General features: G+C 44.1%; 2 protein-coding genes across 2 annotated transcripts; both read left to right on the forward strand.

Moving 5' to 3' along the window:
* The first annotated feature begins 167 nt into the window (after window positions 1-167).
* LOC132457106 (kelch-like protein 12) lies at window positions 168-8345 on the forward strand. The gene is made up of 12 exons (XM_060051156.1): window positions 168-674; window positions 931-1131; window positions 1523-1676; window positions 1882-2099; window positions 3599-3748; window positions 5304-5418; window positions 5545-5651; window positions 5785-5980; window positions 6180-6338; window positions 6440-6538; window positions 7240-7426; window positions 7807-8345. The coding sequence occupies exons 2-12, from the start codon at window positions 949-951 to the stop codon at window positions 7931-7933; spliced, it is 1695 nt and encodes a 564-aa protein (XP_059907139.1). The 5' UTR covers window positions 168-674; window positions 931-948; the 3' UTR covers window positions 7934-8345.
* Window positions 8346-8607: 262 nt separating this feature from the next.
* On the forward strand, window positions 8608-14212 carry tuba5 (tubulin alpha 5). The gene is made up of 5 exons (XM_060051734.1): window positions 8608-9411; window positions 10825-11050; window positions 11658-11806; window positions 12050-12730; window positions 12829-14212. The coding sequence occupies exons 1-5, from the start codon at window positions 9409-9411 to the stop codon at window positions 13126-13128; spliced, it is 1359 nt and encodes a 452-aa protein (XP_059907717.1). The 5' UTR covers window positions 8608-9408; the 3' UTR covers window positions 13129-14212.
* The last annotated feature ends 19 nt before the right edge of the window (window positions 14213-14231 follow it).

A 14231-nucleotide genomic window follows, 5' to 3' on the forward strand; every position in this document is an offset into this window, starting at 1 on the left:
GAGCGCGCACGCACGCTGACGTAGCAGGCTGTTTATGTAGCGTAACCGCTTTCCCAGCCTTCCTCGTCTCACGACGGAACGGCCTGGGACGGGATGCCCATAATGAGCGTTATTGGCGAGAGAGAAGGCGGGACTCTCAGTAACATGGGTTAATGGCGATAGCGAGGGAGGGACTACCGGTAGAGGGATATCCGTTTTCGTTACATGTTTCGGAGAAGCTTTTGTCGAAATAAATGACTACCTCTCCTTGTCTTTGTTGCGGTTGTGGTAGTTGTAGTCATGTTCCAAATCTTCTCGCTCCGGTCGGGGACTGTTGCCTGCCGTAAGAAATAAGATAACAGAAATTGCGTTGCGGTAGATCGGGATAACGCCAGAATTCAGGATCCTCTCTCAGCCTATGTAGAGCTTTGCCGTTCCCTTTGACCTGCCGTGTTAAGCTAGCTGTCGATGTGATGCCGTCAACAATTATTTTGGTAGATACCCTAACGCCACATCGAGGATTAAAAAATATTGATGCAAGCCGTACAATGGGGATTGACACCCCGGCGTTGTAATCATGAATTACCTTTAGCCCAGTGGCTTTCAACAGACACTGACAGCAGCTTCTGGGACTTGAGATAGGATCTGTTGCTAACTAGCAAAGCTAGTTAAGATAAACATCAACACGTTGACAGGTACGTGGTAGATATTCATCACATTAATTGTATGTCTATAAGCTTCAGTATTTTTTTTGCTGTTGTTGCAATTTTGACTTATTTTTATGTAGATAGACTTAAAAGCCTAAGTACGGGTAAACAGGCACATACAAATAAACATCCAGGTATCACTGACTATTTTGGCATACAAACAGACATTCCAAGATAAAATAATGCAGGCTGTTATTGTGTGTTTGATGTGGTCCCCTGAACTCAATTTTCTGGATCTGTGTAGTCCTGTCTTTAGAACATCATGGCTCCCAAGGACATCATGACAAATTCCCATGCCAAAACCATCCTCAATGCAATGAATGCTCTTCGCAAGAGCAACACACTCTGTGACATCACTCTGAGGTTGGAGAACACAGACTTTCCAGCCCACCGTATCGTCCTGGCCGCCTGCAGTGACTACTTTTGTGCCATGTTCACCAGTGAGGTAGCTACAAAGTAATATTAATTAGGATAATTTGTAGTGCACATGTCGATGTTATCTGTAACAAGCAACCCACAGTTCAACAAGGCAACGTGTTCAATACTTGGATTATGAATCACTGCCATGTTTTAATGTGAAACGCTTGCAAAACAGCATTAAAGTGGGTGAGTATAAAAATGTCCTACAATAGGAAATACTATGAATTTATATAGACTAAAAGTTTAGATTTATTTAGCATGTATATTAAATGTGTAGATATAAAAATAGCCTGAAGACATATTCTTCATAATAATAAAAAGGTTTATTATTATGAAGAGCAAGAGGTTGGACGTTTTTTTTGAAAACCATGTAATTCTTTGTCAAAATGCGTGTTTGTGTTCCTGTCTTCCTGCAGCTCTCGGAGAAGGGGAAATCCTTTGTTGACATTCAGGGGCTGACTGCGGCCACCATGGAGATTCTCCTTGACTTTGTCTATACAGAGACTGTGCTTGTCACGGTCGAGAATGTACAGGAATTGCTTCCAGCGGCGTGCTTGTTGCAGCTCAAAGGTACGCTTAGTGACTCATGAGCTGACCTGCACGGTGATCTCAATCAATCAAACTACCGTTTAACTGAATGGAAAACGACAAGTTGGCCAATGTATCCATTTAAGAGTATCCACAATAATGACTGACCAAGAGTCTTTCATGTGTACACGGATATACATGTCTAAATGTATAAACCCTAATGCTTCATTTTGTTTGTTTGGTTTAGGGGTGAAGAGAGCGTGTTGTGACTTCTTGGACGGTCAGCTGGACCCCACCAACTGTCTGGGCATCCGGGACTTTGCCGACACCCACAACTGCCTGGACCTGATGCAGGCGGCGGAGCTCTTCTCCCAGAAGCACTTCCCAGAGGTGGTGCAGCACGAGGAGTTCATGCTGCTCTGCCAGGCGGAGGTGGAGAAGCTCATCAAATGTGATGAGATCCAGGTAGGATTAGCCTGGGTCTAATTGAGGCGCACTGTTAATAATAATAATGAACTGCATTAGGCTTGTATTCATCACTCAGGCTTTGATGTAGTGAAAGGCAGACAATGGCGTGCGTGCAGGCCCGAGGCTTGTGGTGAGCCGAAATGGGTGGGTTCACTTTATTCAATTAGTCCTTTTAGTTTTTTTTTCTTCTGGATCGGTAAGAAGATACAATGGGATGTGACAGAACCGCGTGGACTCATTTTGTTCTGCTACGCACGAGCATCCGCAAGGTTTTCAACACCACAGGATAGTAACCGAAGACCAAATTAAACTCTTGTGTAGAATAGGTAGGAAGGTTGGTAGGAAGTGGTTTTGTACAGCAGTTCCCATCGCTCTTGCATTGATGGTTTTGCAGCTGTGATACGCAGTAGTCCACTAGTCCGCCAACGTTAGCGACTACTAGTGATCTTGCTTGTGAAGAACTTCAACTAGTCCACCTCGACCTGAAGTCATAACTGAACCATATTTATAGCAGGAAAGGCCAAGTGGGCGATGGGTCACGGTTACGTGTAGAACATGTTTTGGAGAGGTGCACACAAACAACGGCTGGCAGCCTCTTGCAGTGGGACAGAAGTATAAATTGTGCTTTACAGTGCCTGGACATGTTGTTTCCAGGGTCCTGACAACGCTCTTTGTCTGAGTGCACTGACAATTATGGTGGCTCATGCTGGGGATTCCAATACTGGGATACATTGCTTTTAATGCTCTTAAACCACTCAGTGCGATGCATTGTATACAGTGGACTCATGCTTTGTGTCTTTAAGTCTGTATCTGACACGGTCACACTCCGACAGTGAAAACAACCCAGAAGCCAGCCCACTAATTATAGTGTATCCCTGTTTTCAATTGTGTAGTCAAAGCTACAGTAGGGGTAGACTTACAGGTACCTACCTGTTGTAATCTCAGTGAGTTGGGGGCCCCCCCTCCAATACCTGTTGCTTTCGGTGGATTTGAGTGACAATGAAATTGCAGAGAAGCAAACCAGATTTAGGTTTGTCTTTTGTGTGCAGGAAATTCCTGTCTGCAACCACACATTTTCTTTTGCCCAAACATGGTTATTATAACGGGATGATTTATGGATCCCTGATTCACAATGTGGGTTCTTGCTATCATTTTGATGTTTAAAAAAGTAAATGAACTAAGACCACAACCCCCACCCACCCACCACCACCAACACCGTTGACAAGAAGAAAGATATTATCACATTTCAGTCACACAATGAAATATGTTCAATTGAAGTTTAAACTTCTGAAATTTGAAGCCGTACCGTATCAGACCTTGTGCTTGAGTCATAGGGCTATGAATGCCTTTGTCAGTAAATAATTTAGACTTATTAATAATAACTAAAAAAAATAATGATAGTATTTTAGAAATAAAATCATAACTATCATTGAAAAAGAAAGATAGTCATAAATAAGCTACGATTCTAAGTTAGTTTGCACCCTCCCTGTGTGTAGGTGGACTCTGAGGAGCCGGTGTTCGAGGCGGTGCTGAACTGGGTCAAACACAACCGCAAAGAGAGGGAGCCTTACCTACCGGACATGTTGGAGTTTGTCCGAATGCCACTGTTGACCCCCCGCTACATCACCGACGTCATCGATTCTGAGGTGATCAGGCGCTCACTCACTCACTCACTCACTCACTCACTCACTCACTCACTCACTCACTCACTCACTCACTCACTCACTCACTCACTCACTCACTCACTCACTCACTCACTCACTCACTCACTCACTCACTCACTCACTCACTCACTCACTCACTCACTCACTCACTCACTCACTCACGCAGCTGAGGATTGTCTAATGGCTGGTTCAGACTACACGATTCTCAGATATTCCTCCACGATTCAACATGTCACATTATGCGATCACAGAACCAGGAAATCGGGCCTTGTCTCGTCAGAAGGCTGGCCACACTACAAGATTCGAGGGTGCGATGCTCTAGGATCTTTAGGCCCTGTCCGTGCTAACCCGGGTAAAAATAAAAACGCACATTCGCAATGAAAACGATCTCCGTCCACACTATCGTTTTCGGAATGTTTTGCCTCCACTTTCCACACTGAAGTGGTTTTGATAAACAGTTGTTGTCATGGTTACGTGACTCCCGCCACGCCTCTCTGTTTATATTACAGGCACGTGATCAGCTGTGATAGTTGCAGTTGATCAGCTGGCTAATCAATTTCACTCAAAAGCAAAAATAGGTCTCAAGCCAAAAGTGCAAAGACGAGTTTTCTTTGTATCGTTCACGATACACGCAGCATCAATGCAGCAACAGTGTAAATAACAATGGATCCCGAGTTCCTATACTAGGCATTATGATGGCGGTCCTCTGCGTAGTGCAGTGAAGTCTAGTTAGTAGAGATGCGCGGATGAGCTGTAATGTCATCCCGATTGAGTTGCGTGTTCTGCGTCCCGACAAAAGCCTGTCGGCTCGCTAAAATGTCCAACCACTATGAAATGTCCCCTGTTGTCAGCGAACATAGCCAACGTGGTCTTATTATAGCCCGATCATTAACTAAAAGCCTCATAGAAAGAATAAAGCATCCAGCATATGATTTCAACAATGTGTGTGAGGGCATACGCAGCAGGGATGATTGCACAGTTGAATGCTTATGGAAAACCAGCGGATGAGCGCTGGGCGGAGATTTCAGAAGCAGGGAGATTATAGAAAAATATAATGTCAAATTTGTCAGTTTGCCGATTGTCCAGTCAATATGTTAACCTACTTATTATATATTTTTCAACCGCGACCCGCCCGCAATTCCTCCAAGTATTACTTTTTTTCAAACAATCCACCCAACCCGTGGATTATCCACGGTGTCCGCCGTTATGACCGCCAACCGCGCATCTCTACTAGTCTTTACTTTACTAGTTAGTTCTTTACTAGTTAGTAAACACTGCCCGTGAGCACCAGCTGCTCGCGGGATTCCCTCCATGTCAATGGATGCGTCATGCGATTCCCCCAAATTTCTGGCATGCCAAACTTCCGTCGTGGCATTTTCGAACGTCGCAGACGAAAAGAATCGCAAATCTGTCTGCGACAAACGAATCGGGGCAAACTCGGGCTGAAATGGTGTAGTCTGAACCAGCCATTACGAGATATCGCGGTTACAGTCTCCATGGTGATTAATGAGGGTTTAACTTCATAACATGTTTCCAGCCTCTCATTCGGTGCAGTCTTCCATGTCGAGACCTCGTGGACGAGGCAAAGAAATTCCATCTGAGGCCAGAGCTGAGGAGTGAAATGCAAGGCCCACGAACACAAGCCAGACTCGGTAAAGTTCCTGTTCCTCATCGCGCTGAACTATCTCTCAATGATTCTCCTTTTTTCTATTTACATAAAAATATGCAGGCTTTCATTTTTTCAAAGAGCGAAAGGTTAATCATTGAAACAATTTCAGGTGCCAAAGAGGTACTGTTGGTGATCGGTGGCTTCGGCAGTCAACAGTCCCCCATTGACATTGTGGAGAAGTACGACCCAAAGACTCAGGAGTGGAGCTTCCTCCCGGTAAGCAGCAGAAGTTGTGAACCCAAAACAATTCCGCATTCAGCTCCCCCACCAAACTAGGGTTTAGAAGAGCAAAGATGTCGTCATTAGTGTTTGAATATGAAGCTGATTATACCACTTGTTTGTAATGCAGAACATTGCGCGGAAGAGACGCTACGTGGCCACGGTGTCGCTGCACGACCGAGTGTACGTGATCGGGGGCTACGACGGCCGCTCCCGGCTCAGCTCGGTGGAGTGCCTGGACTACACGGCGGACGAGGACGGCGTCTGGTACACTGTGGCCACCATGAACGTTCGCCGCGGCCTCGCCGGGGCCACCACCCTCGGAGGTACGGCCTGGTCCCGGGAACGATAGCCCGCACCTTTCTAGCCTAGTGTGTGAAACTGGCGAATCCTTTGTTTAGAAAGATTATGATAAACCTGCTACACATTTTGGCCGTTAAACCTATGACGAAGCAGGCCAAAATAAGATCCACGTTGATTTATTATGTCTCCTATTTTATTTGATCTATTATTTGTTTTCCCCAGACATGATCTATGTCGCCGGAGGTTTTGATGGCAGCCGCCGTCACACCAGCATGGAGCGCTACGACCCTAACATCGACCAGTGGAGCATGCTGGGAGATATGCAGACGGCCAGAGAAGGAGCCGGGCTAGTGGTGGCCAGTGGACTCATCTACTGTTTGGGTGAGGAACGGCCATCTGAAGGACGATCAGTTCTCCTCCTGTTCAAAAATCCCGATAGTTTCTTTCTGGCTCTTACGGTTCTGTTCTTCTGTCATTGGAAGGAGGCTACGATGGTCTGAATATCCTGAACTCTGTGGAGCGGTATGACCCCCACACGGGCCACTGGACCAGTGTCACACCCATGGCCACCAAGCGATCAGGTAGGGGAGGTGGGCTCCACCGTGGCTGTTCCTCCAAGTGTACCTGACTCTGAGGACCGGAATGAGTATGGAAGTTCACTGTACATAGATATTTAATTAGACTATTATATAATTTGTTTCATAACCACGCGTGGTAAAGTGTGGATAACACATTGAACAGTACCGGTTGCTAGAATGCAGTTGGCCACTTCAATTGTCCTTTCATAATAAAGCCATTTAAGTTAAGCTAAAAAATAAATCCCCCAGACAACGGCCATGGCTTTAACAGTGCATTGCCAAGATTTGATTTTGATTTATTATTTATTTAGGCCTCGGAAGACACATTGAGGATCAAGATCCTCATTTTCAATGGTGCCGAGGGTACAACAGGAGTTAATACATTGGAAAGAAAAAAGAGACCCAACTGAGGCCGGCATCCTGGTTGGGGCAGGCCACTCGACACCAAACCAGGGGATGTAGTTTAATGTAGGCTAATTAGCTTCTACCTCGAAAACCTGATTTACTTACTTTTCTACTTTTGAGGTCTGTATCAAAATGCGCTGTCGGCTCCAATTTCAACATCTGTTTACCAGATCTCAATCGGAGACCCATTTTAAAACGACCTGCCTTGTTTGAACACCATCGCAGTATTCAGATGTTTTGCCCGTCCTCTAAGAGTGTTTCGAGTGGTTTGCATAACACCGGCCACGGTTGTGTTCCAGGGGCCGGCGTTGCCTTGCTCAACGACCACATTTACGTGGTAGGAGGTTTTGACGGAGTCTCTCACCTGGACTCTGTGGAGGTGTACAACATCAGAACGGACTACTGGACCACCGTGGCCAGCATGACCACTCCAAGGTGTTACGTAGGAGCGACCGTCCTCCGTGGGCGCCTCTATGCCATAGCCGGGTAAGCAGGTGGACGCAGTGAATCACCTGCTGCAGAGAAGGCGGAAGAAGAGGCATTCTGCAGGACAGTATGCTCTAAGCACGAGATTAAATATTATAAGAAAAATAAATAAATAAGCCTATGCAGTTATGATGTAGTAGTTAGTTAAGAAAGAGATTTAGCAAAGTGTTTATAGGCTATGTAGTTATACTGTAGTAGTTAGTTAAGAAAGAGATTTAGCTAAATGTTTATAGGCTATGTAGTTATACTGTAGTAGTTAGTTAAGAAAGAGATTTAGCTAAATGTTTATAGGCTATGTAGTTCTACTTAACTTGGGTATTATTAAGTTAACTTAACCTATGATAACACTGTGTCTGGGTCTGTTTCCTCTCCGTCTCCAGGTACGATGGGAACTCCTTACTGAGCAGCATCGAGTGCTACGACCCCGTGATTGACAGCTGGGAGGTGGTGACCTCCATGGCCACGCAGCGCTGCGACGCAGGCGTGTGCGTCCTGCGAGAAAAGTGATCCCCCCCCGCCCCCCCGGGGACCGGAATCGGCACCTTTTTGATGAATGAGAAGCAAAGCAAGGCAGCTATACTCGGTGCACTCGCCACACGCGCCAAAAAGGGAATCGCTCGGTGGCCCGTATGCAAAAACCCTGGAAGGAAAACCCCGTCCGTACGGTCACCTGAGGAACGTCCACGTCGGAGCGGCGTTCCTCTGGGCTGTGGAAGGGCCGGTGGAGGGCGTGGGGTTAGGTAGACCCACGCACATTAGGGAGAGGGATGAACTGATGTCAGAGGAACTCCCATCTCCGCCTGCATGACTCGGTGTGTGTGCACCTGTCGCTGTCCGTCACCTGTGACATTACTGTTTCACTCGGTCTTCAAAGTGCAATATATTTTCTACATGTTTGTTGATACGGAAAAAGAGAGGAGGGAGACCGCTGAGTCTCCCATCTGCTGCTATCTGCCTTACAGCCCCCCCCCCACGCCTTCATCACACACACAGGATTCATGTGGCCTCTCGTGTAGACTGCAATCGTCATGTTGTCTAAATACGTGAACCTCTGCCGAGGCTGTAGTGGGGCCAGTCATTTAAACACGTTTTTGTAATCCTTTCTGTATAAAGTGCTTTTAAAATTGAATTGCTTTAATAGATTTAGATTCTCGTTTGTTCGATGAAGGAACAGATGTTTTGAGATTTATACAATTTTTGGATCTAAATGAAGGGAGCTCTTTGCTATTTATTGCATTTGCCAAATTCTTAAAAATGGAAAAGGAAAAATGTGCATGTGTTCGTCCTTGACCTGTTTGTTTGGATGTGTACATGTTGCTGACTGCCACAAACTTGTTAATAAACACGGTGAAACTTACACTTAAGATTAGTTTGCTCAAGTGTTAAATAAGGTTGAATGCACCTTATCCATCAGCACTTCTTTCTGCATGGCAGCATCCTATGCCACAAATGAATACTATCAATACTCCAGTGTTGACTACTTCCATACTTTTGATAACGCATAATTAGCCGGGCAATTCAGATGCAATGGATAGTTTGAATCCCAACTAGTATGTTTTATTTTTTGTATCCTCATTGTATTCAGCCTAACCCCAACTATACCTGCAGCTTAATTACTTCTTTTTTTTCACAATGGGAGACATTCTTATTCAAGACAGCAATTTGATTGATTTATTCCCAATCCAATGGCCGCCATTAGAATTTCATTAGCGCTCAAATAAACAATCAGTGGTTATGATTTATGATTTACTAAAGAGGTCGGGAACTTGACTTGACTTGACTTGACTTCAGGTGCCAGGCAGCAAATTACACGCCAGACATCGGGTGGGTGGCCCCGAAACAAGAGCGGTGTGTAGTCTAGTCGCACATTGTTGCAGACCTACAAAGTTGCAACATCGGAGCAACAGATTGATGAGAGGTGGAATTCGGCGCAATCTCTTATCAAACCACAGAAGTTATTGTCTAACAGCATCTGAAGGGAAATGGTAAGATCATTCTATTCTAACCTTTTGTTAGTTAAATTGATGTGATGAATTTTGCATAACATATGCCTGCTAGTTGAGATCATTGTCCTCATGTTTCTCAGAATTAAAAAACTGCACCGCATTACCTGGGCCTTCCCAAAAAGAGAAATATCATGGGCTATGCATCTTTTATGTTGAACGTCAAATTGTGTCTTTTCATAACTTATTGTTGCACTTTGTGAGGACAGATAGTCTAATGTAACGACCTGACCTGCAGTTTCAGGCATCACATTTTCTAATACGCTGCAAGTTTGGTTGATATATGTGTTTGCTGAAATGATAGTCTACTGTATGTTTGAAGGTTTTACTTTTAATTTTTAAATCCTCAGGACTACTATACAATCTTATAAATAAATGATATCTTAATATTCAGAACCAATGAATTCATTCATTCATGTCGTTAATTTGGATCGTTCACACGATCATTTTTTTCTTGACGTCGCTTTTAATTTACTTAATAGAAAACAAATCACTCATCTTCTTGCGATAGTAAGCTCCCTCTAAGATAGCCAGGAACCAAATTCTTGACCTGTTGAAACATGTTAACATTTACAGCCCGGGGAGCTTGTATGTAGTGTAGTGTGCGTGTGTAGGCCTCTGAACACACTTATTCTATATCGGCGATGTGCCCTTAAAGATCTATGAACAGCTGTCAATAGGCCTAATAATTCATCAAAACAGCCATAACGACAGTGGTTGATCTTAATCATAAATCAATTTGATACCGATTTTTCTTTGTCTGCAGAGAAATTAATTTGCTAATTTATAATGGCCTAAACAGATGATATTCTACAGTGAATACAATTGTACATTGTTCTGGAACATTGTATTCACTGAGATAGTAGTTGGGCTTTTTTCGGTTTTTAAACATATTTGAATGATGATTCGCTGTATTCAAACAATGCGAGGACATATGACATTTAATAATTACCCATTAACAATTAAGAGTAAGACGACATTACGACCTGGCTGTCTCCCCCTTGTGGTATGAAAAGATTCCGATTGGCAGTTCACAAACTTATCGATATCAAATGTGATAAAAGGTACATTTGTTTAAAATCTGGTGCCAAATTCTTTCAAATTGATTCAAAATTCCTCGCTCTAATATGATTATACAAAAAATACATGCACACATTTTCACAATTTATTTTGCACTCTTGGTGATTCCAAAGGTATCCAATTTACATCATCCCCACTTTGATTATCCAGTTTTGTAGTTTCTTAGGTTTAATCCTTTTGCTCTTAGATTTCAATTCTAATAGGATCGAAATCATTTGTGTTTGTGCGTGCGTGTGTGTGTGCGTGTGCGTTCGTGTGCGTGTGCGTGTGGGTGTGGGTGTGTGTGTGTGTGTGTGTGTGCGTGCGTTCATTTAGAGGGAGTGCATCTCCATCCATGTGGGTCAGGCAGGAGTGCAGACGGGGAACGCGTGCTGGGAGCTCTTCTGCCTGGAGCACGACGTGGGGCCTGACGGGGTGGTCCTGGATGTGCCCCTGCAGGCCAACTCTCGCCAGGACCCCTTCAACACCTTCTTCAACACGGGCAGCTCCGGGCGCCACGTCCCCAGAGCCCTGTACGTGGACCTGGAGCCCACTGTGATAGGTGGGGGGCCTGATAGTGGGTTATCTACTGTGTGGCCATCTGGGGCATTCAATCAAGTCCTATTATTATGATGATTATTAAATTATACCACTGGAAGCTACATTTGTTACTTTTCATCTGCTTTTCTTTGGTAGTAGTTATTTTTAGTAATATGTTTAACTACATTCAATCCACAGCATGAGTTGGCTGTTGTTGACTGGTAGGCTATTGGATAGCTTTACAGGTTTTGTGCAATGCCTGAAAGGCAGAAGGTATAACAACATAATCAATTGTTCCTGTGATTTTTTTTTTTCAAGCATAACATTCATATTGTTAGTGAAAACTATTATAATGAACCACTATACAATATTAAAATACTTATATTTTAATATCCATAAATATCCAAGTCGCATATCTTTCATTTATTGACTATTAAATCTATATACTGTATTCCTAAAAAGCCCCAATTCAGAAGTAAATCACACATTTGAGTCCCCTCTGGCTTTTCATATGAGGGTTAAATAGTTGTATTTGTTTTGGCCTGGTTAACTGATAATTCTTCAGTGTATATGGGCTAAAATATAAAGTGGTGTAGCCATTCTGATCATACAAGGAACCTATCTTCCAGATGAGGTGAGGGTTGGGACATACAGAGACCTTTTCCATCCTGAGCAGCTTATTTCCGGGAAAGAGGATGCAGCCAACAACTACGCCCGTGGCCACTACACTGTTGGCAAGGAGATGATTGACACGGTCTTGGAGCGTATCCGTAAAATGGTGAGACAGACTTGGATTCTCATTGCCTTGTTGGGCATTAATGCTTCCTTTAGTGTGAGACCTCTTTTGTCTTTCTATTAGTACACTCTACAGGTAATTAATGTGTAATTTTGTGTTTTCTTCCCCCAATTACTGTTGGGTTGGTACTTGAATGCAATATACTGTAATGCAATGGAAATAGTGTTGCAAAATGACAGTATGTCACTGTCTGATTTGTAATGCTAATGAACGATCATCTTCCAGACGGATCAGTGCACTGGGCTCCAGGGCTTCCTGGTGTTCCACAGCTTTGGCGGCGGCACCGGCTCTGGTTTCACCTCCCTGCTGATGGAGCGCCTGTCAGTCGACTACGGCAAGAAGTCTAAGTTGGAGTTCGCCATCTACCCGGCCCCCCAGGTGTCCACCGCCGTGGTGGAGCCCTACAACTCCATCCTCACCACGCACACCACCCTGGAGCACACCGACTGCGCCTTCATGGTGGACAACGAGGCCATCTACGACATCTGCCGCCGCAACATGGACATTGAGCGCCCCAGCTACATCAACCTCAACCGCCTCATCGGGCAGATTGTCTCCTCCATCACCGCCTCGCTGCGTTTCGACGGCGCCCTCAACGTGGACCTGACGGAGTTCCAGACCAACCTGGTGCCGTTTCCCCGCATCCACTTCCCGCTCGTCACCTACTCCCCCATCATCTCCGCCGAGAAGGCCTACCACGAGCAGCTCACCGTGCTGGAGATCACCAGCTCCTGCTTCGAGCCGGCCAATCAGATGGTCAAGTGTGACCCCCGCCACGGCATGTACATGGCGTGCTGCATGCTGTACCGCGGCGACGTGGTCCCCAAGGACGTGAACGCAGCCATCGCCAACATCAAGACCCGGCGCTCCATCCAGTTTGTGGATTGGTGCCCCACTGGTTTCAAGGTGAGTATTTTGTTGTGGATCAGCTTTGTTTTGAATCAGTTTTGTGCCCTATGCTGTCAATACGTATCTCTTTGAACCAAATCCTTCTCCCCCTAAAGGTGGGGATTAACTACCAGCCTCCAACTGCAGTGCCTGGGGGCGACCTGGCCACGATCCAGAGGTCTGTGTGTATGCTGAGCAACACCACGGCTATTGCAGAGGCCTGGGCCCGCTTGGACCACAAGTTTGACCTGATGTATTCTAAGCGGGCCTTTGTCCACTGGTACGTGGGCGAGGGCATGGAGGAAGGAGAGTTTACTGAAGCCAGAGAAGATATGGCCTGTCTCGAAAAGGATTATGAGGAGCTAGGCAAAATGAGTACTGACTCGGATGGTGATGAATTGGGTGAAGAGTATTGATCCTTTAGCCCTCAGGCTGTGATTACATGACTGTCTTCTCTTCTACTTTTTATTAGCAATTTAGTATTTTTACTGTTCAAATGTTAATTTGTTCAAACCCTTACTTTGAGTTACATTATAAGATAATTTAACATATTGAGATTGTTTCCCACTTTCTGTTATACATTGCATAAAAAATTGTATTGCTAAAAACACGTGTAAATTAAAAGGGAAATAGGCCTAATGCCACGTTGTGTTTTCTAAAAATACAAAAAACTCCCCGATGTAACCCAATTTTAGTTGTTTATTTTGTGAGAATATTAAATTATAAGACAAAACTGGTTGAAACTGAATGTAAGCAATATTCCAAAGCTAAATTAATTAGTCATAGGTTATTCAAACAACGAGTCCCGGTAGCCATGGAACTGTCACCTGAAAATATCCATCCGCCCAAGTGTAAACATAGGTTACAAAGGAAAATTGTTTGTAGACAGTCAAGTAAATAATTCATCATATGACTATGCCTTTTCTAACACCGGCATTGCAAACGGCCCAAAAAATTACTTTGGGCATTGATAAGAGACGTAGTCAATAAAAGACACAATTCATAGTTTTTGTTTCATTAACCATTGCCCTTCATCTCATGAATACAAACCAATTTATTCTGAATATAACTGCGGTGTGTTTTAATAACCTTTATTTCTGCTGATTATCAACAAGTCAAATTGATACGATGCATAACGAACATAGGCTTCTTAATAAACAAATACAAATGCCGTTGAGATCAAGACTTTGAAGATGCCAAATTGGACCAAAAAAGGCTGACTGCCCTTAGGGGACTATGGTATTGGGTATATTCTTTGAACACACCGCAGATTCAAACCTAAGGGAATTGTAATATTCGGTTCTCCCAAAAGTAAGAAATGACTGGATTTGCATTTTTGTTCCCTATCATCATGAGTAAATGAAATATCCTATCTGAAGAACACTACTGCTTTAGCTTCACCAAAGTAAAACATCTGCTTAGACCTTCTTGTGTTTGCCAAATCGGGGGGGCTAAAATATGTTGTTTTGTTGAAATTGCAATAAAGAAAACGTTTAATAATATGGTATCTATTTTTTTG

The sequence above is a fragment of the Gadus macrocephalus genome, chromosome 1, assembly GCF_031168955.1.
Source record: "Gadus macrocephalus chromosome 1, ASM3116895v1".
Lineage (NCBI taxonomy): Eukaryota > Metazoa > Chordata > Actinopteri > Gadiformes > Gadidae > Gadus > Gadus macrocephalus.

Coding starts and splice junctions, on each gene's coding strand:
- LOC132457106 (XM_060051156.1), top strand. CDS start 949: ATGGCTCCCAAGGACATCATGACAAATTCCCATGCCAAAACCATCCTC. Junction 1,677..1,881: donor GTGCTTGTTGCAGCTCAAAG/GTACGCTTAGTG, acceptor TGTTTGGTTTAG/GGGTGAAGAGAGCGTGTTGT. Junction 5,652..5,784: donor AGGAGTGGAGCTTCCTCCCG/GTAAGCAGCAGA, acceptor TTTGTAATGCAG/AACATTGCGCGGAAGAGACG.
- tuba5 (XM_060051734.1), top strand. Junction 11,051..11,657: donor CCTGGAGCCCACTGTGATAG/GTGGGGGGCCTG, acceptor CCTATCTTCCAG/ATGAGGTGAGGGTTGGGACA. Junction 12,731..12,828: donor GGTGCCCCACTGGTTTCAAG/GTGAGTATTTTG, acceptor CTCCCCCTAAAG/GTGGGGATTAACTACCAGCC.